A 25,467-nucleotide genomic window follows, 5' to 3' on the forward strand; every position below is an offset into this window, starting at 1 on the left:
ATGGAGCATCTCAGCAGAACAGCTGGGTAAAAAGGGCTTTCCCAAGGAAAAGGATCCTCACTGCAGGGCAGGGTTTGGATTTTGCAGCCATAGGCTGTTCCTTGTGTGAATGGCAGGACTGAAGGAGAGCTGCAGCCCCTCACAGCTGAGGGGAAACCAGAGGGTAATTTGAAAATAATCCAAATTAAAATATAATATACAGGGTTGCTGTTCCCTGTGTGCCAGGGCAGTGACTGTGCATATGTGACCTTTTGGAGAGCATTTCCACCAGTGGCCCACACATTTCAGGACATAAATTCCCAGGTTCAAGTATCAAAGTTCACAACATCAGCCTGAGCAAATCACTGAGACCTCAACACCTGATATTTTCTTCAGCTGGACATTAAAAATCCTATATCTGCAGTGACACACTGAGCCTTTGGGTGAGGAGTTTCCCTTTCTGCCTTACTACATTTTAGCTACTAAAAGCTGCCAGTGGCAGTGGTTTCCTTTCAATAGCACTGAGTTCTTGCCCCTCTGCAGCTGGCAGAGGTGAAGAGGGCACTGGAGCTCCAGGCAGAGAAAAGACAAGGCAGAGGTTGGATGGTGAGAGTGTGTGCAGTCCCAAGGAGATTGGGAACAGGAGCAGCAGAGGAGTTACAGTTTCCTTTGTTCTGTTAAAAGGAAAAAGGAAACACATCAGGAAACCAGACTGCGGAGCACAGGAAGTCTCACTCTGGCTGATAAAAAGGAACTGATGTGAGGTTGGTTCAATGCAGTTATAAGTCAATCAAGCTTGGAACAACAAGAAGAGATATTCAAAAGAAGCCAGAGAGCTAAATTCTGCATTTAGCTGTAAAAAGAGCATTTTAAGTGCTCCTAATCTTTTCCTTATCTTGTATTTTTTTTGAAGACAAGCTGCTATAAAAGCCATTCAAATGAGTATTTTCTCATCATACAGAAGTCGGTTTCCTGAACTCACCACACCTTCCCTTGACCCTACCATACCTTACTCCAGTTTCTTTCTTTCACTCATCAACCAACTTAAAAAACTGTATTCTTGCTGATTTATCTCTTCCCCTCAGATCAAAACCAGCAGTATTAAGAAGGGCAGTTTTTTTGCTGAATGAGGAATCAGCAGATGAGTAATGAGAGGCTCTGCTGCCCACTGGGTTATTTTTCACTGCCTCTGGATGACTGACAGGGATTGTAACGTTCAGTTCCTGGGTGTGCAGCTTTGGCAGGCTGGGCTTAAGGATTTCTAATTTATTTTAATTGTTTCTGACTCCTTCACAGCCCTGGTAGAGTCCTAGGTTGGTCTATGCTGGAAGAACAAGAAGGAAATAAATACAAATAAAGCAGCAAGCTTATCCATGACACTTCCTCTCCTGGACTGTGCTTCTTACTGGATTTTAGTGAAAAATCAGGAAAAGAAAGAATGCTGAACATACATGAAGGGTTATTTTCTGTACAGCATCCTGAAGAAAAGCAAAGGCTGGAATTGCACAGCCCCTGGGTGACTGAACCTCCTTCCTCTATTTCCCCTGGTCCTTGCCAGGGTTTTATTCCCCAGTTTTGCCTGTGGTGCTGTTTGGAGAAGCAAGAGGTTTGTCAGGAGACTCTGAACCTCCTGCTTCACATCCCTTTGGTTTGGGGCTCTGCCTCGGGCTGGAGGAGAGCTTCAGGTGGGGGAGGAGGCAGGAGGGAGGCACCGTTTGTGGTAAGCTCCGAGCCAGGTTTCCAGGTGGGTGTTACCGGCGGGGGAGATACACATCAGTAATTATGTGGCCTGGTAATGAGAGGGAGGAAGAAAACAAGCAGAAAATACATCAACATCTTAAAGGCTTTGATATCTGGAACTCAGCAGAGCAGAGCAGGCACTGTCCTGGCACACACATTGCTGTGAATACAGCTGAAGGGTGGTAAGGGCACCCTGCCTGCCCAGGGCACCCCCTGCCTGCCCAGGGCACCCTCACTGCCCAGGGCACCCTCACTGCCCAGGGCACCCCCTGCCTGCCCAGGGCACCCTCACTGCCCAGGGCACCCTCACTGCCCAGGGCACCCCTGCCTGCCCAGGGCACCCTCACTGCCCAGGGCACCCCCTGCCTGCCCAGGGCACCCCCTGCCTGCCCAGGGCACCCTCACTGCCCAGGGCACCCCTGCCTGCCCAGGGCACCCTCACTGCCCAGGGCACCCTCACTGCCTGCCCAGGGCACCCTCACTGCCCAGGGCACCCCCTGCCTGCCCAGGGCACCCTCACTGCCCAGGACACCCTCACTGCCCAGGGCACCCTCACTGCCCAGGGCACCCTCACTGCCTGCCCAGGGCACCCTCACTGCCTGCCCAGGGCACCCTCCCTGCCCAGGGCACCCTCACTGCCTGCCCAGGGCACCTTCACTGCCTGCCCAGGGCACCCTGCCTGCCCAGGGCACCCTCACTGCCCAGGGCACCCTCACTGCCCAGGGCACCCCCTGCCTGCCCAGGGCACCCCCTGCCTGCCCAGGGCACCCTGCCTGCCCAGGACACCCTCCCTGCCCACGTGTCTGAGGTGACACAGAGCCCACAACTCAGCTCCACCTCAGACAAATGATTCCCAAGGGAGGCAGAAACCCACATTTGGGGGGGATATTTTAGGCTGTATTTCAAACCCAGCTATAAATGTGTAGCCACACTCTTGTCTGAAAATACTTGTTGGCTCAGAAAACGTCCCTGGCCCTCGCCCAGGGCTGTGTGACAGGCCCCTGGCACTGAGGTGGCCTCAGGCAGCTCCTTTTGATGCCGGAGCTTCATGGGGCACCTGTGTTCAGGTGTGCACCAGAGCACAGGGGAGGCACAGGCAGGGAAACAGACCTGCTGTCCAATTCAGGTCAGAGATCTGAAGAGAATTTCACATTTCTGGCGCAAATTGACTTCAAACCAAGTTGTAGAACTCAACTGAATGTGTTAGACCTGCTTTTTCTAGGGGCACATCCATGCACACCAGGCTTCTGCAGCTTCAGGGGTTCAGCAAACCCACAAATACCTGAAACCCTGAAGTTAATGCTCCCCTGGCTCCTTGAATGCTCCTGTTGGTGCATGTTTGCTCTGAGGTGGGACACAGGGACTCTGTAAGTGCTCAGGTGAACTCAGGCACAAGGAGACCCTTTTGTTTTCCAAGGGCAGCTGATGGGGGGCTGTAAAGGAACCTCAAACACTGATGGGCTGTGGGGGAAGAAAGGCAGGGAGGTGCTCTGTGCTGAGGCTGTACATTCATGTGTTCCAGACCTGACCCTTCAGAGCAGATGGGAGCTGAACTCAAGAGGAAAATGCTCCCGTGAGTCCAGGAAGGGCAGACCTGAAGGAAATAAACTCTGCTGCCTGCAAACCTTCTCCAAGTGCCCTTCCCCCAGCACATCTCACCTCTCAGGCTGTCATCCGAGAGCTCACTCCGAGCTGCAGCCTCCCCTGTGCTGCTCCTGGTGGTGACCCTGCAAGGAGCAACATCCTGCACCCCACAGAATGCCAGGGCAAGAAAGGCTGTGAGCACGAACACAGGCTGTTCCTTCCCCCATCTCACAGAAGGAATAGCCCAGAATTAAAATCAATAACTCAAATAAAAGCATGAAATCCTCAAGACACGCATTGCTACTCCTTTGAGTGACCACATCCTGTGGAGGTGAAGAGAAACTACACCAGGCTCTCAGCACCTCCTCAAAGCCTCGCAGCAAAACCCCGAGGGCTTCAAATCCAAGCACTTGCATTGTTTTCTTGGGTAAAGGTTTTCTTCAGAGAAATCCTCCTTTATTTTTTGAGGAAATCATCTATTTTTGAGGAGGAAAAAGTACGCTACAGGCTCAGAAAAGGCTTTCCCAGTGTTTGCTGCCAGCTGGGAGTCAGCATTGAATGCTCTGAGCTGGCAGCACCCAGCAGGACACCGAGGCTGGAGGTTCCTGCTGAGGCAGGAGATGTCCTTTGCACACAGATCTCGAGGGGAAAATTCAAAATATCCCCATCAAAAAATATCCCCATCATAAAATCTTTCTAAATGGTTTTTGATCTTAGAAGGTTATTATGCAATGTAAGTATCTTTGAATGAGGATTAGGGTAGGAGGGAACATTGCTGTCCATGCCCTGGAAATTCCAGATGGTTTTGTTCCAAATTGCTTTTGAGGGACAGCAACATGGAAAGTTGTTGTCCCTCAAATCTTTGTGATTTATTTATTATTTTTCCAGTGTGGAGATTAGGAGCCTTGCCCCAGGAGTCAACACCCTTTAGCCAGGAAAGGCCATCCCTCTGGGGCCAAAGCCGGGGTGATTAAAAAGAGCCAAACAGACATGAAAATTGCTCAAAAAGGAAACATTTTCTTAGTCTGAGATCCCCACGGCCAAGTTTGAGAGCGAGAGCAAACGCCTCCAGCTCACAAACGACAGTGATTGCTCCAAAACCCGGCCCCACCCTTTGCTATGGCAACGCCAGCACACCCGTCCTCCATTCAAGGACCCTGCTGTCCTCCGCTTAAATAATTCAAAATCCGCGCTGAACGCCCCTCAGAGGGGCTCTCTGATGGCCACAACAGCAGGATAATTTTATTTTCCTGGAATGAAGGCAAGAGCCACACAAAATGTGCTTTTTCATGAACAGGCGGGCTCTGGCCAGTATATTTGCTTTAATTATTCTCCACACATAAAGTGGAACTGAAACAATTAAAGCAGCTCGAAACCACACCAGTTGTTATTGTGAGGAAGGCCATGCATGAGCATCTTGCTGTTGTTGAGATGTGCCCTTTTCTGATTTATTGTGAGGCAATGAAACCCAAGTCCCACAAACACAATGCCAGTCAGTCAAAGTGGGGTGTTAACCCAAAGAAGATGGGGTTTGAATGTCTAGGGGCACAGAAAAATGTTGGTGACTATTTAAAATTAGTGCAAACACAAGAGTCAGCAGTTACACTGGCTCCAATCATCATCTGCCAGTGCTATTGGCAGAATATGAACAGAAGGTGGAAATAACTCAGATTTCCTGCACTTCTTCCCCCACAGAGCTCTTTCAGCAGGCAACACTTCCCAAGCCAGCCAGTTCTGCTCACAGCAGGTATTACACAGATTATTTAGAGAATGCAGCAAAACCCACCACCAACCTCCTCAGCAGGTGATCTGATTCTCCACAAGAGAAATAATCCTTAGAGAATAAATACAAATGTGTTCATTGTCATGGTGCATTGGCTCAGCACTGTCACATGTGATGTCAGTCAGTGCATGATGGGGAATGATAATTTAAAATCCTGAGCTGAGCCTGTGGTTTATGTTTATATCCGTGGAATTCCCTGCTTGGGGACAACTCAATTCACACTTGCACTCAATGTCCACATGGGATCCATGTCCACAAGGATCAACCACATTTATTCTCTGCCCATGCCCTGTTCCCCAGCATGGCTCTGAGCCCTTGGGAAAGCTCAAGACTCCAGTGGATTCATCCCTTCACCTGCAGCGGGGCAGGTGTGCAGGTAAATGACTCTAGGGAGCTAAAACAGCAGTCAGAGAGTCATCAAGACCCTTTCTGATAAAACAATGAAGAGTAAAAGTACAAGCCTGTCTTGGTCATGCAACCTAAGACAAAGCAAAAGACTGGAGATTGCAGGCAAAGGGAGAGATGTGCAAAGCAGGCTGGACCCAAAGCCCTGCATCTGCCAGCCTGCAGTTAAAGGCTTCAGCTCAATTAAAACAGTTAGTCTGTGCAATAGCAATGCATAGGCTTAAAAATCCAGTCACTTGTCAAATTTAAATTGCTCAAGAAGAAAATAATCTGGAGGGCACAGCCCTGTCCCAAATCCAGCAGTTGTCCTCTCCAAGGACAGGAATATTTCTGAGTTTGGGGTGGGAAGTGCCTTTCCCCATGCCGGAACTCAGATTTCATCTGGGACCGCCCCATGTTCTTGCTGTAGATGATGAAAGAACCTTTCTCTGTGTTTTTCTTGCTCTCCAGTTACTCATGTGCATCTTTTTGCCATATTTTTCCCAACACAAATGCAGAGCTCTGAGATAAATCAATGCCTGCATGGCGGAGCAGAGCTGAGGGCACAATTGCTGTTAACACAATTGCTTTGCTCTGGATGTGCCCTCAGAGTCACACCCACCCTGCAGCACGGGTTAAAGACAGAGCTCAGCACACCAAAAACCCTGCAGCATCTCCAGCCACATCCTCTCGTGCTGCCCTTCACCTGAGAGAAGCCAGGCAAAGGGGTCTCACCATTCCCTGCAGCCAATCTCTCCATGGGGAGGCTGGTGCTGCCTCCAACCCACGGTTTTCTGCCCAGCATGAGAATTTACAAGAAGTCTCAGCTAATCCTTTGGGCAGGACAGGAGCACAGAAAGAGGGTACATTGGCAGAGGGGACAAACAGGGCATGGGGACCTGCTGAGCCTGGAACAGCTGGGTAAAGGAGCCCAGGAGGAATTCCTGTGTCTGGATCCCATCTCTGGATCCCATCTCTGGATCCCATTTCTGGATCCTGCCTCTGGATCCCACCTCTGGATCCCATCTCTGGATCCTGTCTCTGGATCCCATCTTTGGATCCCACCTCTGGATCCCACCTCTGGATCCCACCTCTGGATCCCACCTCTGGATCCCATCTCTGGATCCTGTCTCTGGATCCCATCTCTGGATCCTGCCTCTGGATCCTGGTTCTCCCAGCCCCAGGAGTGCCAGATTCTGCCCTGGCAGGGCAGCAGGGTGGCAGGGCAGTGGCAGAGGCTGCAGAGCAGCCCCAGGGCAGGCCCAGCCCCGGGCAGTGACCTGGGCTGTGGCCGAGTTCCTCCTTTGGCCGCAGCCTCAGCGTGACTGAGCCCAGCTCGGAGCGCTGCAGTTCCTCATCCCCAAACCGCAGCCGGGGGGAGCTCAGGGCAGCGGGGACAGGAGCAGCTCCCGGGGGCTCCAGGGGAGAGGGGCAGAGGGGAACAGCCCAGCTCTGCTTAGGGATGGGGCAGGGGGCTCCTGGCCTCTGCAGAAAAGCGGGTCCACGTGTGCACCACAGCAAAGGCACAGATGGGGAATTTCTGCACTTTCACTGCACAATATTTAGGGCTCCACAAATCAAAGAAAGTTGTGGTGCATTAAATGTATCCTGAATGAGGCCCAGGTTACTTTTGCTACAGATCTGAGGAGGTGGAGGGGAAAACCTGTCTTATTCCAGCCATACCTCCCAAATATTGTGCTTTCAACACTCCTGCTTTCTCCCTTCCTTTCTGACATTCACCCTTTCATTCCCTCTTTCTTTCCTCTTTCCATTTTCTCTTCCCGTCCATCTCCTTCCCTCCCCCTTCTCTTGAGACTTTTCCAAACCGTGCACTTGTCACAAGCTGCAATCTAAGGGAGACAGTTTCAGTTCCTGCCCGTTTGCAGCTTTGTTCTAACCAGGTCAGCAAAATAAAATTAAAAAAAAAAAAAAATTTAAAAAAAGAAAAGAAAAAAAAAAAGAAAAAAAAAAGGCACTTTTAAGGCGAGCTCGACACTCCACCCAGGCAGGCGATAGGCATCTTTCGAAATCCTCCAACCCAAACACACCCACAGCGTCTCTCGCTTCAAGGCTCCTCTGTTCGAGCGGCTCCTGTTCCGCAGCGCTCCCCAAGAAGAGCCCGTCACAGTCACACAAGGGTCCCCAAAGGCAGCCCGGTGCTGCCTCGGCTTGCAGAAGCACTCGGGGAGCTTGGAAGGGCTCGGTTTATCCTGCAGGGGCTGAAGGAGCGGCCGGAGGGCAGGAGGGGGAACTGCTCACAGCCCCAGCAGCGTCCCTGGTTGCTCAAGGCCACCAGAGGTTGGTTAGCTTGGTGGTTTATTTGCCTCACTCTGCTTCCCTTTTCCCCAAGCCAGGGCGATGTTTCTCCTCCAGCCCGAGGCTTTTTCCCCGCCAAAAAACCCCAAAAAGCTGCTGGAGGACCACGGGCGACCACCAGAGCCAGAGCGCCTCGGCCAGGGCCGGGCGAGGGAGCCGGGCCAGGACAGACGGACAGCGGGGGCAGCTCCGAGCGGCGCTGGGGCCAGCAGCTGCCGCTGGCACTGCCCCGAGCCGGGCACTGCAGGGCCCTCCTCGGGCCCTGGCCCGGGGCACGAACCGGCTGAGAACCCCCGAGCACCGGGGAGGCCACGGCAGAGCCCCGGGACGCGGCGGCGGCCAAAGAGGAGGAGGAGGAGGAGGAGGAGGAGGGAGCGCGGCCGGAGCCGCCCCCAGCCCCGCGCCCAGAGCCCCCCAGCCCGAGGGGACCCCCAGCCCCTCCTGCCCCCTTACCTTAATAGTGCCGTCCATCGGGAAAAACTTCCAGCCGGGACCAGCAATATTCCACACATTGACCCGGTTTAGCCTGCGACTGACGCCTCCTGAAGTTTTTTATCCTTCTCTCTCTTTTCGCTCTTCTCGCTGCACTTCCAGCGGTTTTGTTGCTCTCTCCGTACCCCCTCTCCCCCTCTCTCTCCCTCCCTCCCTCTCTCTCGGTCTCTCTCTTTTTTTAACTTTCCTTCTTGCAGCAGAGCGAAAAAGAGACAGTTAACCGGATGAAACGTTTTTTTCTGCTAATTTTGGGAAGTGAAGTCACTCGAGGAGGAAACCTTCGTCTCTACGCTGGTCCTGCCTTCTTGGTGAAAATATATATATTTTACATACAGGATATTTGCTCCATTTAGATAAGAAGGGGCAGAACAATAGCCACCTCTGTCACAGCTCCTGTTTGTCGCTGGGACAGCCCGGCCAGCGCAGAGCTTGCCTCGCACCCCAGCCCGTGTTAGGCAGCCTGTGTCATCTCACAGCTTCGTTTAACGTGGGCTTTTTCCTTTTTTTTTTTTCTTTTGGCTGGAGCAGCTTTAGCCTGACTCACTGAATTTCCGTCTCTTCCCACAGATTTTTTTATTAATGCGTTTTCCAGTCAACGGGAAAAATTAAGGGGAGAAAACCGTAAATGCAATTCGGTGACGGCAGGCGGAGGGAGAAAAGAAAAACTCTGGCGATTAAAACGTATTTAAAGCATGTTTCGAGCCCTCTCCTTCACGCCTCCCAGCACGGAGCGTGAGCCGAGGGTGCAGCCGCTGCCAGGAGCGAGCGCTGAGTGCAGTAATGCAGGACAGACAGACGGATTCAACACAGAGTGCAGTAATGCAGGACAGACAGACGGATTCAACACGGGCTGCGGCCAAGCCGAGGCTCTCGGCCACTGTCGCCCCTTCCCTCAGTCCCGCTGCTCTGGCGGCTGGGATGGGGGGCTGGGAAGGGAAGGCACTGCCGTGGATGGGTGTCTGTCCTTTCGTTCAGGTGCCGGGAGCCCTTTCCCAGCCTCCTGTCCCAGTGCGAGCTCCTCGCGGAGACGTGAAACCCCCTCAGAGCTGGGGGGACACCCCCACTTGATAAACGTGTCAGAACCTCACAGTCAGCACCGGACCAGCCGAATGTGCCGCTCGGGTGCCGTGTCCTGACGGGCACAGCAAACAAACCCCTCAGCCTTAAACCTCGCTCCAGAGGTGGCGAGCCCCTGACGTGCGATCCTCCCTCACTCAACCCGCAGCGAGCGGCGGCAGAACGCGCGTTTTCCTCTTTCCGGGAAAAGCCGAGCCCTTCCAAAGGGCCGGGGAAATGAGACAATACCCGCCTGTGCTGCTGCCCCGCTCCCCGCCCGTGCCAGAATAACCACGGCGGACACACCATGCAACAGCCGGGCCGCCTCCTGCCCCGCTTCCACAAAGCGGGGCAGAGCAGCGAGGGAAAGGAGGGTGAAGGCAAGAGAGGAAAGTGCCAGGGCAGCAGGACACCCTGCCCGTCGGGGGAGAGCGTTACCTTGTCCAGTGCCAGTCGCGTCCAGGCTTTTTGTTCCCCCCTGTCTTTAGTCCAGCCACGGGGAAGAGGGTGAGGGGAAGCAAAGTTATATCCAAAGTTATCCTGCCCCTGCTCCTTCCAAAAGGGAAATGCAATAATGCCACCAGTGTTTCTCCCCGGCTGCGGCAGGGATGCTTTATTAATACTTTATTTCTCCGAGCCCGAAGCTGGCAGGAGAGAGCCGCAGATCCCCTTTGCCCCTCCCTCCCCTCCCTCCCCCTCCTCTGAAATTAGCCTCATCAATTCAGCTACAATTTTTCAGTTCGGATGCAGACATGGGGCTGAACGTGACCAGACCTGGAGGTTTTTGGCTCGCTGCTCGCCAGCGATTGAGGCCGCCTGCAGCGGGAGGTGCGGGGGGAGCGCAGGGCCAGCCCGACCCCCGGCCCCTCCTGTCTGCCCCGCGCTCCGGGGCTGCGCCGGGGTCCCCCGAGAGCAGCACATCTGGATGCTGCTAGCGGGGTCAGGTCCCCCCTTGCCTAGGGCCACAAAACTGGAGTTCAATTAAAAGAAATCGCCGTTAACCCTTTGCTTTCCTCATTCCTCTTGCTTTTCCGTGCCCACTGTCCTGCCCCCCCTTCCCCCCCCGCAGTGCTCCGGTCCCGGCTCCCCCCTCGGCGTTCCCACATGGCAGGAGGCTGCAGCGACCAGAAAAGCGAGAGGTTAAAGGGAAGAGTGAAACGCATCCTTTCAAAACCCGAATGGTTTCCTCTCTAGACAGCGCTCCCCACCAGCCCCGACAAACAACGCGGGTGGGGGGTGAGGGAGAGGACAGGTTGAGGATCTCAACCGCGAAAGGAAGGGGGGAAAATCCCCTGGAAGGAGCCTCTGTCACCCACGGACCTCACAGGGCACTTTGAGTCAGGCTGCGGGACCGACAGCGGGGGAGCCAGGGATCCGGGAGGGGCGGGGGGAACCACCTGAAAACGGGCCCAGCTCCCGGGAGAGGAGCCCGACACCTCAAACCCCTGAGCCCGACAACTCAAACCCCTGAGCCCGACACCTCAAACCCCTGAGCCCGACAACTCAAACCCCTGAGCCCGACACCTCAAACCCCTGAGCCCGACAACTCAAACCCCTGAGCCCGACAACCCCTGAGCCCGAACCAAACCCCTGAGCCCGACATCTCAAACCCCTGAACCCAAACCCCTGAGCCCACATCTCAAACCCCCCAACCCCCCAAACCCCTGAGCCCGACAACCCCAAACCCCTGAGCCCGACACCCCAACCCCTCAAAACCCCTGAGCCCGACATCTCAAACCCCTGAGCCCGACCCCCAAACCCTAACAACCCCAAACCCCTGAGCCCAACAACCCCTACCAATCAAACCCCTGAGCCCGACAACCCCAAACCCCTGAGCCCGACAACCCCAAACCCCTGAGCCCGACACCTTCAAACCCCTGAGCCCGACATCTCAAACCCCTGAGCCCGACAACCCCAAAACTCCCTGAGCCCCACATCTCAAACCCCTGAGCCCGACAACCCCAAACCCCTGAGCCCGACACCTCAAACCCCCTTTGAGGCGGTTTTTTCCCTTCAGCCCGGAGCTGAAGGGACAAACAAATCCGGCCCCCGCCGCGCATCCCCGGCGCTCCCAAAGACGCGCAGTTGCCAAACAGACCCCCCGCCATCCCATCGGGAGATATTTTTGGAACCCAGCTCTGCATTTTATGGCCAGACGGGCACCGGGACCCGCAGGGGTTTATTTTGCATGTCTGGGGATGACCGGAGCGGAGCCTGCTCAGGTCACTCGTGATACCGGGGCTGGCAGGGGATGCTCCGCGCTTCTCCTCCGGGGTTTGGTCTAAAGCAACATTTGGGAGAATCCAAGAGATAAGGGAATGAGCGGAGGTGTTGCAGACTCTAAAGAGAAGCCGAACAATCTGCTCTTTTCCGCCCAAATAACGGCAAATAGAAGCTTTGTATTATTTTTTCTTTCTGTTTTTGTTTTAATCCCTCACCTTCCACCCCACCCCCTCCCAAAAAAAAAAAAAACAAAAAAAAAAAAAAACAAAACAAAACAAAACAAAAAAAAAAAAACAAATACCCCTTAAAAACCTCAAAACCAAACCCAAAGCCACCTTTGAAGTTATGCCATACTTTTTGGAAAAGGCGAAAATATTCATAACCTCCGGACGCCAAGCTCTGAATCATCCTAGGTGGTTGTGCCGTGACTCTGGGTATTTAACTGTTATTTAACTGAGTATTTGACTGAGGTTTTAACTGGTATTTTACTGAGTATTTAACTGTTACCTAACTGAGTTTTTAACTGTTATTGCATCTAACCAAGGAGGGAGCCGAGACAGGCGGGGGAAAGGCGGACACGGGGCTGAGCAGGATCTGTTGCCACTCTGGATCTGTCGCTCGCCCTTGGGATGCTCATGTACATACAGCAAAGGAATTGGGATCTGTTTCATGTGGTCACCGCTAGACAGCTGGAAAATCATTTGATCTTGGCAACCACGGAAGATTTCAAATGCTTACATCGGGACGGGCTGGTAGAAATCAGTTACTCCTCTATGATTATTATTGTTATTTATTATTATTATTATCTTTTTTCTATTTCTCTCCGTTAACGAATGGAACGGAATTGTCGAGCGGCGTTGTTAATTAGCTCAGTATGGATCTCGGGCGCCTGGCACGTCCCCACCTGCTGTCCCCGTCCTTGGGGCTGCTCCCAGCCCCACACGGACAAGGTGAAAACGCCGGGCTCGCTCGGGGCGATCCGAAAGGAATGAGGAGCCACTGAGGGGATGTGGCCTGGAGCTGCTTCGTGTCCAGACCCAAAGGAGTTAACCCTCGGTGTAGTTCTGTGCCAATCCCTCGCAGAACCCCAAAGATTTGGATTTTCTGTCTGTTACCCACATGGGATTAGCGGGCATCGCTTCATAATTAAAACCGTCCGGTTATTCCTTAGGAACAAACACAATGAAAACCTTCCCCAGCCCCATTGCAGGTTGGGAATCTGATTTCCGAGGAGGGGAGAGGGGACTGGCTTCTGTCACCCTCTGTGACCCCAACAGCATCAGCTGAGCTCTCGTTGAGCCCAGCCTGGAGCTGTGGCTGTGAACTAACACGGGGATAGGGGAGGGGAGCTCAAAAGCCCCAACATCCACGCCCGGGCTTTGTGGCTAGAAAGAACCTCATTTCCCCCTAAATGTGACAGAGTGTCCCCTTTGTAAAACGAGATTTCCACACACGTGTATTTCCACAGCCCGCGCGGGTGCACTGTGTGTGTTATATATCTAATAACGCCGCTTTTCAGGTAACCTGCCACAGGTTCTGTTCTCTCTGAACGTGCGCACAATTCCGTCATCCTGGACTTGCAGGGGGCCGGAGTTCATCCCGCTCCAGCCTTCCCTGGAGGGAAACTTTCCCCCAGCTCCAGGGAACGTTCAAAGTCCCCGGCTCTGGCTTTCCTCTGGCACTGACCCCATCGCAGGAAGAAAAACGCGACCTGTTTGTTTCTTTTCTAACCCCACATCCTTACAAGCAAAAAGCCCAAAATGCAGCCCTGGGATTTGATCCCCCGAAACGAATCCCAGTTTTAGAGCCAATGAATTGGGCAAACCTCCGCTTTTCAGCTGCAGCAATAAAAGGGAATCGGGAAAGGGAATCAGAACTGAAGGATCGGGTCACTCCTCCCGGCAGGAACAGCCCGGGAGATCTGGGAGCTGAAGCCGGGAAGTTATTCCCCGCTAATCGCTACTCGGTAGAACATAAGGTCTTAAAAGTGGGGTGGAGAAGATGCGGGAGCTTTGAAGCTGCATGGCAATGAGGGCGAGCGGGGCTAGCCAGGGGTGTCCTGGATGCTTTTATTTGAGTTCCATGTCCCAGTAAAACAGCCCCCGCCCTCCCTCCCTCCCCCATCCCGCAGTTATTGAAAAGCTGAGGCACAAAAAACAAAAATACTGAAGGCCAAAAAAACAGACTGCAGTGCACTAGCTCCGAACGTCTGGCCCCTCGCTTGAGGCCATAATTAATTTGAGATTTATTTTTATTGGAGAACCCAGTCTCGTCTGACCTTAGCCAAACAAGACTTCAGCGAGACCCTTGATGCGCTTGAATGGAACAGAATATTTCTCTCTAACTTCTCTTCAGGCGGCCGTGCCTGCTTTGAATTTGTTCCTCAGACTTCATATATTTGGAGATTTACAGGAAAGATTTAAAGCATTTTTCCCCTTAGCATTCACTCTCTCTTTTCTTCCCTTTTCGCTCTCCTTTCCCTCCACACCTCCTCTCCTTCTAACCACGGGGCTGGGAGAGCATAGGGAGGGCTGGAATACAAACTGCCCCGGATCCAGCATATTGGGAGGGGGCGTTTTTCCTGTAAATTGGGAAAGAATGGAGCCATTAAAAGGTCGCAGAGCTGGGGAGGGGGTTGGTTGCTGCTGCCTGAAGACGGAGGCCACTGGAAAAGCTTCGTCCCTTGTGCCCGATTTATTTTAGAAAGCTCTAACATGCCACAATTCCAGGAGAAAAACCAACTTTTCTCCCACCTCGACTTAAATTCAAGCCGTGTCTTGAAGGTACAGCGGGAAGGAGCAATGCCAGCCCTTGCCCGGGGCTGAGCACGGGAAGGAGGCACGGGGACATGGAGAGGGATTTCCCCTTTAAAGCAGAGAGGTCGGTGCAAACAAGACCTAAATCCTTAAGCACCAAGTTGTCATAAGGCGTTAATCAACGACTTGCTAAAAGTCCAACAATTTAGCAGCGTTTGCACCCCGAGAAATGGGTGTCGAAAATGGGAAGAAAGAGAAATGATTTGGTATAAATGTCATTAGTGACCGCGGAAGGTGAGGGAGAAGGAGCTGAAGCAGCTCCTGCCCCCGAAGCTGCCGCAGTGCCCACCCTGGATGTGCCCGTCCCCTCCTCCCGAGCCCGGGGGAGCAGGACTGGAACCCTCCGGGATGCCAGGAATGGCGAAAATGGGGGAAAAAATAAATAGAAAAAGCAGAAAAGGACAAAGCGCTGGAGGATGCACTCAGTGGGAACATCAGCACCCGGAGCGGAGAAGAGCCAGTCCAGGGAGGCTTTGGTTCTCTGCTTTTGCCGTTCCTGCCGGGCTCAGGCTCTCAGCTGCTCCTGGTTTCTGCCCCCTCCAGCCGCATCCCTGAGCACCTGCGGGCTGAGCCCGCACGGCTCCCCCGGGCACCAGTCCCGCTGCAAACCCAACGAAATCCCGGGATATTCTTTCCTGGCAAGCTGTCCTCTGCTCCTGATGGGCGGGACACGGACGTGTCCGTGCCAGGCTTCGGCAGTGCCCGCTCCAAAGAAACCTCCACTGTTTTGTCCTTAAAATAAGAGTTTACCCCCTCTCTTTAGGGCTTCTGTAAACTTTCCAGCGCAGGGAGAGCAAGAACAAACCCAATATTGTTCCCAGCCACGCAGCCCCTTTTCCCTGCATGAATATCCTTCTTTGTGCTGCAGCACAAACCTTAGGGCTGCGTTAAAGCCGGGCTTAAAGCGGGAACCCCGCGCTTGCCCTGAGGTTCCTTCCCGAGCAGAATCCATCTCCGTGCCCTGCCCAGGGACCGCGGGGGTGACACCGGGACAGCCCCGGGCTCCCCTCCTGCTCCAAGGGACCTCCCGGAGGGGTCTGGCCTCGAGGAGCAGGAAAGGAGCTCCAGGAAAAGCAAAGTGGCTCCAGGAGAAGGAAAAGAGCTCCAGGAGCTGGAAAGGAGCTCCAAGAGCAGGAAAAGGGCTCCAGGAGGAGTAAGGGGCTCCAGGAGAAGGAAAGGAGATCCAGGAGCAGGAAAAGGAGTTCCAGGAGCAGGAAAAGAGGTCCAGGAGCAGGAAAAGGAGCTCTAGGTGCAAGAAAGGGGCTCCAGGAGTAGAAAAGAGCTCCAGGTGCAGGGAAGGAGTTCCAGGAGCAGGAAAAGGAGCTCTAGGAGCTGGGAAGGATTCCAGGTGCAGGAAAGAGCTCCAAGAGCAGGAAAAGGGCTTCAGGAGGAGTAAGGGGCTCCAGAAGGAGGAAAAGGAGCTCCAGGAGCAGGAAAAGGGCTCCGAGAGATGGAAAGGAGCTCCAGGAGGAGGATAAAGGGCTCCAGGATGAGTAAGGGGCTCCAGGAGAAGGTAAGGAGGTCCAGGAGCAGGGAAGGGCTCCAGGAGTTGGAGAGGATTCCAGGGGCAAGGAAGAGCTCCTGGGGCAGCGAAAGGAGCTCCAGGAGGAGGAAACCAGGAGCAGGAAAGGAGCTCCAGGAGATGGAAAGGAGCTCCAGGAGCAGGATAAAAGGCTCCAGGGGCAGGATAAAGGGCTCCAGGGGCAGGATAAAGGGCTCCAGGAGCAGGATAAAGGGCTCCAGGAGCAGGAAAGCAGCTCCAGGAGCAGGAAGGGAGAGAGGCTCAGCCGGCCCCGGGCTGTCTCGGGCAGGGCAGGGCACGGGAAGCGAAAGCAGAAGCGCTGAGTGTGCGAGCAGGAGGCGATAAAGGGGAATGAAGCGTTTGGATGTTGCCCAAGGGCAGAGAAAAGCGCGGGCGAACAATGAGCCCCTAAATGATCCTGGTGCTTTTACACACATCTGAAAGCTCTGTGGGGGCAGGAGGGGAGCGAGGGCTGCTGTGACCTGGAGGAGCTGTCGCAATGGTCATAATTACAAAATCAGAATTCAGAGGTCATGTTGCTTTGCTTATGGCTCTAATTCTTTTCATATCCCTCCAGTCAGGATTCCAGTACTGTCTTCTTTTAAAATTTAATTTCCCAATTACATTCTGTGTTTCATTCTCTAAAGTCAAGTCCTCGTGTTTGGATGAGATTAGCACCCTCTGATACACTGTGAATTATTAAATAGTCACAGATCAGCCAGTCCCTAATGGTCTGAGGAATAGAAATTCTTCAACAGTTTTGCAGAACAAGCCATGAAGGATCAAAATTATTTTTTATTTCTACAAATTCCCAGCCCTCCATTGAAGTTAAGGCCCCTACAAGAAGTGGGTGTGAGAGAGAAGCTTGGGTTCCCTGGCAGGAGCTCTGTGGGATTGGAGTTCTGTGGGATTGGGATCCCCTGGCAGGAGCTCTGTGGGGTTGGGTTCCTGTGTCAGGAGCTCCATTGGATTGGGTTCCTCTGTCAGTTCCATGGGATTGGGTTCCTGTGTCAGGAGTTCTGTAGGATTGGGTTCCTCTGTCAGTTCTCTGGGATTGGGTTCTCCTGTCAGGAGTTCTGTGGGATTGGAGTTCCGTGGGATTGGATTCCCGTGTCAGCAGCTCTGTGGGATTGGGTTCCCCTGTCAGTTTTATGGGATTGGGTTCCTCTGTCAGCAGCTCTGTGGGACTGGGTCCCCTGTTCTATGGGATCTGTTTTCAGTGCTCTCAATGACCCCTCTGTGCTGTGATGGAAATCGAGGTTCCAGCCCTGAGCTCCAATCCGAGTGACTCCACACAAAAATCCTTGTTAAAACAAAGCATTTTCAATGAAATCCTGCTCTGCCTCCTGCAGCTCCCTCGCCTCACCTCACCTCAGCCTCCTTTTGGGGAGCCATGACAAGAACCCCATGACCTGAAGGTGTCCCAGGATATTTGGTGAATTTGTTCCTCCTGGGATTCCTGTGGGACACCCTGTGGGGTGTGGGACACCCTGTAGCTGCCCCCTCTGGGCTCCAGCCTGGTGGGATGAGGCATTTTCTGTCCAAGGCACAGAGGAAACCTGACGTGAATGCACACTGTCCATCTCCTGGGGAGGATTTGTAGAAAAGATCAATCCCCATCTCTCTTTTTCTGGTGGGGGTGGTGTACACATCCCACAAAAGTAACAAAGAAAATACTTCTCCTTTCCAGAAGGTGGCAAATAAAGCTTGGTGGAGAAGGAATGAGAATAATGAGAAGGAAAGGAGAAAGAAGGAAAGGAGAAGGAAGGGAGAAAGAAGGAAAGGAGAAGGAAAGGAGAAAGAAGGAAAGGAGAAGGAAAGGAGAAGGAAGGAAAGGAGAAGGAAAGGAGAAGGAAGGAAAGGAGAAGGAAAGGAGAAGGAAGGAAAGGAGAAGGAAAGGAGAAGGAAGGAAAGGAGAAGGAAAGGAGAAGGAAGGAAAGGAGAAGGAAAAGGAAGGAAAGGAAAGGAGAAGGAAAGGAGAAGGAAAGGAGAAGGAAAGGAGAAGGAAAGGAGAAGGAAAGGAGAAGGAAAGGAAAGGAGAAGGAAGGAAAGGAGAAGGAAGGAAAGGAGAAGGAAGGAAAGGAGAAGGAAAGGAGAAGGAAAGGAGAAGGAAAGGAGAAGGAAAGGAGAAGGAAAGGAGAAGGAAAGGAGAAGGAAAGGAGAAGGAAAGGAGAAGGAAAGGAGAAGGAAAGGAGAAGGAAAGGAGAAGGAAAGGAGAAGGAAAGGAGAAGGAAAGGAGAAGGAAAGGAGAAGGAAAGGAGAAGGAAAGGAGAAGGAAAGGAGAAGGAAAGGAGAAGGAAAGGAGAAGGAAAGGAGAAGGAAAGGAGAAGGAAAGGAGAAGGAAAGGAGAAGGAAAGGAGAAGGAAAGGAGAAGGAAAGGAGAAGGAAAGGAGAAGGAAAGGAGAAGGAAAGGAGAAGGAAAGGAGAAGGAAAGGAGAAGGAAAGGAGAAGGAAAGGAGAATAGACACACAAAGAGAGAAGGATTGGGACTCAATCATCTCTCAATCTTCTCCTTTTCCATCTCTGTGCTCCCCAGAGCTGGGGAAGCCCTCCCAGGTGAGGGTGGGCAGCAGGGAGGGAAGGGGGCAGGGGGCTCTCAGTGGGACCTGGCTCAGCTGCAGCCACCCTCGGGGATGGGGAGAGGCAGCAGCAGAGGGTGGGGGGCCCTGCCCAGGCACACAGAGCTCACTGCACCAGGGAGGGGATCCACAGCCACATTTGCACTGCCTGGAACATTGACCATCCCAGCCCTTCTGTGAACAGGCACTGGCAGAGCCTCTCTGCTGCCTCTGGGTGCGTTTGGGTCACTGGAAGTGCCACCAAACCCAGAGGGGCAGGGGCTGACCTCACCCATGTGCTGAGGGTTCAAACTTCCCTGAATTCCACCACCCTCTTAGCTTTAGGAACAGCTCTGGATGAGCTGCTCAGGCACCTTTTGGTGCCACTGGGACAGAACTGCCCAACTCAAACCATTCAGAGCCAGGGGCAAACCTTTCCTTTGCCTCCAGAGGATTTGGGGTCAGACTCCATGGGAATCCTGTTGATTTTTTAAGCACAGGAACAAATAATTTACCCTGTGCCACCAGGGTAGGAGAAGCTCTGCAGACAAACCAGCAGAGACAGAATCCTTGCCCAGAATACCCTCAGCTGAGGAGGAAGGGCTGTGTCAGAGGCAGAGTCCAGCACCCACAGCTCATGCCTCCCTCCACACTGCGAGTCCTGCCTGGGGAGCTCTCCCTGGTGGATACAGCACCAACTCCTGGCAGGGGAGCCCTGGCCCAGCCCTTCTCCTGCAGCCCTGCCTGAGGCTGAGCCAGGGACGGGATCCCCAGTCCTGCTGCCATGGTCACTTTTTCAGGCCTGGGGCTCACTTCCACCATTCCAAAGGAATTTTGCTCCAACAGGGGCAGCCCTGGATCTGCTCCCAGCCCAAGGCAGTGACACCACTGCAGAGGATGGCACAGGGCCTTCCTCTCCTCATTGCAGCCAGAGCATCCCAGGGCATTCCCTGCATCCCCACAGCCAGTGACACTGGGCAACCTTCCTGTGCTGGAGCTCCGAGGGGATTTGCCTTCCCCAGACTGGAATTCCAGCTGTTTTTCACAATTTCTCTTGTTCCAGAATCTATCCAGAGCTATGAGAACTTACTGAGCAGAATTACCCCAAGATTCCCTGAAACACCAAGGTGGGAGTGGGGTTGGGGGATATCAGCCCATGGGGAGCCCTGCCCATTCCTGGCTGGATTTGCTGCAGTGATGTGGAGCAGCTGCACGAGCTCAGCCAGTGCCACACGGCCTGGGATCATCCCAAGCTTGCATTTCCACTGCTGATTGTCCCACAAGTGCCCAAACTGAGCCATGACCTGGGGATTATTCACAGGAATCATTCAGTGGATCATCCCCGGGAATCCCGGGGCACAGATCATTGAGAGATGGAAAGGGGGAAAAAAAGAGAGACCAAATTCCTGTAATAAATTATTCATTACAAATTATCCACCCAGCTGTAGTTAACACCCTCCTGTGTTTCTTCAGGGACAGGAGAGGCTTGTGGTTTAGATTTTCCCTAAGTGCTGCTGCATGCAGGCTTTGCCTCAAACGTGTAACCCAGATGTCCCAGGCTTGGTTTATTTACATTCTTGGGAGCTGTTGTGAAAAAAACCCTATATGATGTCAAATATAATATAGAGCTCAACTGAGGTATAAAGGGACAAGGCTGTGCCAACCCTGCTTGGGTTTTTTGTTTTAATCTTTAAAAAAGAAAGAAGTGGCCCATCAAAATATATTGTAAGATCCTTTTTAAAAAACTATAAATAAATAAATAAATAAATAAATAAATAAATGCAAACAAGTATTTAAAGTGCAAGATCTGGTAATATCAGATCTTCAAAACCAAAACAACTGAAGGTAATTTTCCCACTAAATCACATGGGAACATTCAAGCACAGAAAGAAACTTCAGGAGCACAGAAAGAAATCCCAGTGTCACCCAGCACTGCCTGGGGTAACCATCCACTGCTCCAGCAGCTGAGAGAGGTGTTTGCCTTTAACTCATTCAATATTTCCCCCTCTAAATCCATTCTGAAGTGGACCTTGCAGAAACCACCCAACTCCATAGATCATCTTCACAGGGAGCTCAGGAGCTGGCACGGCAGAGAAGAGAAAGGAAATTCAGCCCTGGCTCAGGACTGAGGGGGGCTGGGGAAGCAGAAAGCTGGAAGGAAATGGAAGAACCACGGTGACAGCTCTGGGATAGAGCCCGGGAGCACAGCCCCATGTGCTGGTTCCAGAGCAGCAAAGCAGGAGCACACTGGAGTTTAACTCAGCCTGAGCACGGATAACCCAGCAGCCATGAGGGGTACAAGACAAACCCACTTGAACTCGTTGTTTATCCCTGAGGATACAACTTCTGACTCAGCCCTGCACAATAAATTTGATATTTCACTCTCTGACCCCTCTCCCACTGAAGATCAAGGGATTTTTTTTCCCTGCTAAATTCAATAAGAATGAGATTTTCAACCAATACAAACGACTGGATTTGGGAGGATTGTAATTTTTGACATTACCTGTTTAAAGATGCTGTCATGTCTTACCTTGACGTAAGACGAAGTGTCTGGTACAGTCTGAAACATCCTTACTTGTTTATTAGATATATTTAAAGGTCCTAAATTTGACCTGAAATAAATCACAAAAATACTCCCAGTCATATATTTGCATATAGAAAAATAAAGGAATAAAGCCTGATCTAAATAATAAGATTGGTAATAAAATATAGAGGGGAATGATCAAGCATTTAAGTGTTACTTTTAAAGGACAGGGAACCACATCAACACAGTAACTAAAATCAAGTAAGGGATTCTCAGAGCAGGGGTTTGTTTATCTTTTTTAACACCAGTTTGGTTTTTCCTTTGGATTCTCCCTCCTCCTCAGGAAAAGAACATTCTTCACGTTAGACCAGAGCAGAGGGAAATGTTTGACATTTGATTAACTGAATTTCTTAGCCAACAATTAAAAGCCAGCTGAAATACTCGTGTTTTCATGTCGAGCCTAGTTAACCCCATTGACTCGTACCCCGAGGTTTCCCCGGGCTGAGTGAGGGGCAGTTGCCTCTCATTGAAACCATCCCGAGCCATTAACCCGCCGGCCCCGACTGATTTAAGGAACCTTCCCCACCAACAATAATTAAACCATAAATTTAAAAATACTCTGAAAGGAAGCATCGCTGCAAATATTGAAAGAACTCTCAGGGTTGTCAATCCCGTTTTTATTTGGGGTCCTGCTCAGACTCTGGCTCAGACTCAAGGCACCCCATGTGTTTTCCTGCACTCCCCACATTTGGTGAGTCCCTGCTGAACCGGGAGTTTTCTGCCTCCAACCCCCAAATCGTCCCTGCAGAGATTGACAGCGACGCTGCAGAACGCGATGCTGTGCGGGAAAACAACCCCGCAGCCACCAAAACCCCCCACAAACCGATTTCATTTGTCCTCCCCGATCCTCTCGGGGTCTTCAGCCCTTCTGGAACGCGCCAGAAACAATTAACTAAGTGTAATTAGCGAGGTGTAAGTGGTGAATCATTAAGGATCACCCTCACACACATCCCCGCCTGCCGCTCTGTGCTGGAAGGAAGAGTCCGAGATGGAGCCGGGAATTACAGCAGGGAAGGGACCCGGCGGGACGGGGAGGATGCGCAGGAGCCGCGCAGGAGCCGCGCAGGAGCCGCGCAGGAGCCGCGCAGGAGCCGCGCACCCCGGGGCTGGGCTCGGATTTTCTCCAGGCTCCTGAGGAAAAGCTGTGGGGTCCTGACGGCTTGTCCCGGTCTGATCCGAGCCAGCCCCGGGTTAATTACAGCCCCGCGCTAATGAAGCTGAGACCCCGCAGACACCCCTGGAGCCGCGGAACCTTCCGTGGAGTTCAGGGAAAGGAAAAAAGAAATAAAAACAAGAAAAAAACCCCATAGCTCAACAACTGGAAAATAAAAGCTCGCTATCTGCACGTAACCCCTCTTTAATTGATTTTTAAAGTATTTATTGCCCGTCCAGCTGGCACGGGAGGGCAAGCGGCTCTAAGGCGGACAATGTGTTTCTGATAAGTACAATTCCTTTTTTTCCTGTCGTCCTCCCTCCTAACACATTCCAGTTTCTTTTGCTTCTGAACTTGCGACGGGGGGTGGGGGCAGGCAGAGCGGAGGGACAAGGTAATTTTGCCTCGCCAGTAAATTTTCTGGGGTCAAGGATTCCCATATTGGTTTTCCCCGCTCTCCTCTTTACCCCTGATTAGCGTCCCCCTCCCGCCTCCTTTACCTCCCTGTTGTAATTACGCCTGTGCATGTAAATAAATACATCTGCATATTTTGGAGCGCTTCTCAGGAGCCTGCAGCGGATTATTTATCAATCGGCTCTCCCTGCCAACGTCAGCCGCGATAGAAAAAGGCCTCTTAAACTGCTTTTAGAATCCTTATTCTTATTGCTATGGTTGGAAGGACTCACCTTTTGGAGCCTTTCCCCTGAGCCAGTGGCAGAGCAGTTTGTAAAGATCCAGGTTGAGAGCAAACCCAGCTGCCCCCGGCTGTGGAGCGCTGCCCTCGCCGCTGCAGTTTTGCGGGGAGAAGAGAGATTTCAACTTGTTGGATCCAAAGCAGCGCTGAAGTTAAAATTCCCAGCCCATCCAGACAGGCTGCATCAAGCAGGCATTTCCTCAGGGGGCTTCTGTGCTGCTCGCAGCTCCAGGACGTGCTTTGCTTTCCTTTCCCTCGCTTCTCTGCCCTCTACTTTTCATTTGATTTCCGTTTTCCCCCTTATCAATATTCCAGCTGTTCCCTCAGATTATTCGTGGCCATGGGACATCCTCACCCCGTGAGCTCTCCTGGCGCTATGAGCGACTTTAAACAACACGCCAAAAACAGAAAAAGAGAGAGAAAAAAAGGAAAAACAAAATCGCAACTTTAAAAAAATATATTGCTGAGGAGTCGAGCCGAAAAGAGACGCTGAGTGGAGCTCAAGGGCTACTTTAAATCCCCTTTTTAAAATAAGGAAGTTTCAAATATCCGTTTTTAAATCATCGGTCCTTATTTTGAGGTTTTCTTTCCTGACTCGTACCTAGAAAAGAGTTAACCCAAAGCATGACGGAGCACGCTGCAGATGCACGGGCTGGGAGAGCGCGATGGAATCGGCTCCAAACGATTCTTTTCATTAAAGAATTCCGCATTTCTCCCCGCAAGCCGAAACCTCCAGCTCTTTTTAGCTATTTCACAAGAGCCTATCAAACAGTAACGTGTTCAGGAGGGAAAGGAAACACATCTTCAATCCAGGGATGGCTTTTCCCCATCGGAGTCACGTTCCTGGTGCATTTTGTCATCTCAGAAACCTTCACAGACAATATTTTGTTCTAACCTGGGCAAAAACTTCCAGGGATTTTAGTACAACATCAATATTAAATGCAACCCTCAGAAGGGTTACCAAAACTATTTGGAAAATGTTCTTCCATTCTCTATTCTCTTTCTCTCCTTCCCGGCTTTGCCCCAAATTCCAACATATTGAAACATTTTTCTCCTTAATAAGAGGAACATATAAAGTGAAGGGGTGAAAGGGCAACCTGGGAGCCGTGCCTTGAGCTCCGCACACAATTTACTCCCTGGTAGACGAGGCGTTTAGCATTCCTCCCAATTTCCAAGGAAAACAGACTCAGACCCGGACCCGGCAACCAGGGACCTCGCCACTTTTTAATATAGAAATTCTTCGGATTCTTTGTTGTTATTATAATTGTTGTTGTTTGCGGCGAGAGAAAGCCTTTCCCAAGGTGAGGGGACGGGGTTTAGGGAGAAGCGCCCTTGGGATGGAAGGAAAAGCAAAGCGACAGGAGGGACACGCAGGAGGGAAGGGATCGGGACAGAATCAGGACAGCAAGGGAACAGGGAAAAAATCCTTCTAAAATCAAAACCAGCGTTGTCATCGTTAAAGGCTTTTTAAAAATCGCGTGCAGGGGTTAAAAATGCTCTTTGCAAGCCTTAATCTCATTATTCTGCGAGGATGGGAACAACTCTGTGCCCAGCCGGACCGCACGGGCTCACGTTTCAAAGCCATCGCTCATTCTTTTCTCACGTTTCCACGTGTGAATTACACAGAACACGGCTCGGGAGGAACCCGGGCTCCGCTCTCCTGCTCACCGACGCCTCTTCCCCTTTTCCTGGCGGGGCAGGGAACCCGCCAGTCCATCCCTGCCCCGATCTCATTTTCCTGCACTTTTAAAGCAATCCCCGCCTGGCTCCGGCAGGGAGCCCCGAGCACACCACAACCTGCCATGAAAAATCCTTTAAAGGTTGGCGTTAACGGGAATTTGGGATGTAAAGCACTGCCAGGTTCAGGGGAAACGCCAGCCCCGAATCCCGAGCTGGGTTTGCTGCCCTTGTAACCAAACCCCGGAGCCGAGGCAGAGCCCATGTGGCCAGTTCCAGCCATCCTGGGAGCTTTACTAGCCCAAAAGAAAATTGCTGGCAAATTGGAAACAGCTGTAGCGTCGGAGACTGCAAAGCCCCAAGCACCATCCCCCTGCTCCTGGGCAGGGGAAGGCGCAGCAGTTTTGTTTACACGAACATCTCGGGGGCACAGCCCCATTTCAGCTGCTCCTGCCCAAAGCGTGGGTGAGATGTTCACAAGCGACACTGCAGCCTCCACCAGCGGCCGTGGCTTTTAAAGATGCCCATGGAATCTCCCCTGGGCTCCTGTCCCTGTCCCCTTTAAGGGGTGCGAGCGACACAAACCCAGCGGGTTCCACCCCACGAAGGGATTGATCCGGGCACTGCCGAGTGCAGACAATTGCTGCCACAAACGGAACGGGGCAACAGCTCCGAGCCCTGCAAAATGTGCTCTTTTCATGTTTTCTATTTATTAGCTACGTTAAGAGAAAACAGACTCATATGAGTCCCAAATGGAGGCAGGGTATTAAAAGAGGCATGTGAATGCTCTAGCAATTACAGCTGAATTTGATTAAAAACGTCATGAGGGCTGCAAAAGCAGGAGTTACCTGATACACTCACCCCGAGGTTGCTTTAGGATGAATTATAACACAATTCATTTTATTT

General features: G+C 52.1%; 1 protein-coding gene across 4 annotated transcripts in view; it reads right to left on the reverse strand.

Moving 5' to 3' along the window:
* Nucleotides 1–23,614, reverse strand: part of FLI1 (Fli-1 proto-oncogene, ETS transcription factor) — a 91,806-nt gene extending 68,192 nt beyond the window's left edge. The window contains exons 1-2 of one of the 4 annotated variants that reach the window (XM_030964904.1): nucleotides 22,877–23,614; nucleotides 20,957–21,065 (exon numbers count right to left, since the gene is read on the reverse strand). In XM_030964904.1, the coding sequence (XP_030820764.1) occupies nucleotides 20,957–21,022 (66 nt within the window). In that variant the 5' untranslated portion in view covers nucleotides 21,023–21,065; nucleotides 22,877–23,614. Of the gene's footprint in view, nucleotides 1–8,239; nucleotides 8,412–9,772; nucleotides 9,987–20,956; nucleotides 21,066–22,876 lie in introns of those variants that run through there. The other 3 variants (XM_030964905.1, XM_030964907.1, XM_030964906.1) reach the window with 3 other exon arrangements.
* Nucleotides 23,615–25,467: the final 1,853 nt, after the last annotated feature.

This window comes from Camarhynchus parvulus, chromosome 24 (assembly GCF_901933205.1).
Source record: "Camarhynchus parvulus chromosome 24, STF_HiC, whole genome shotgun sequence".
Classification (NCBI taxonomy): domain Eukaryota; kingdom Metazoa; phylum Chordata; class Aves; order Passeriformes; family Thraupidae; genus Camarhynchus; species Camarhynchus parvulus.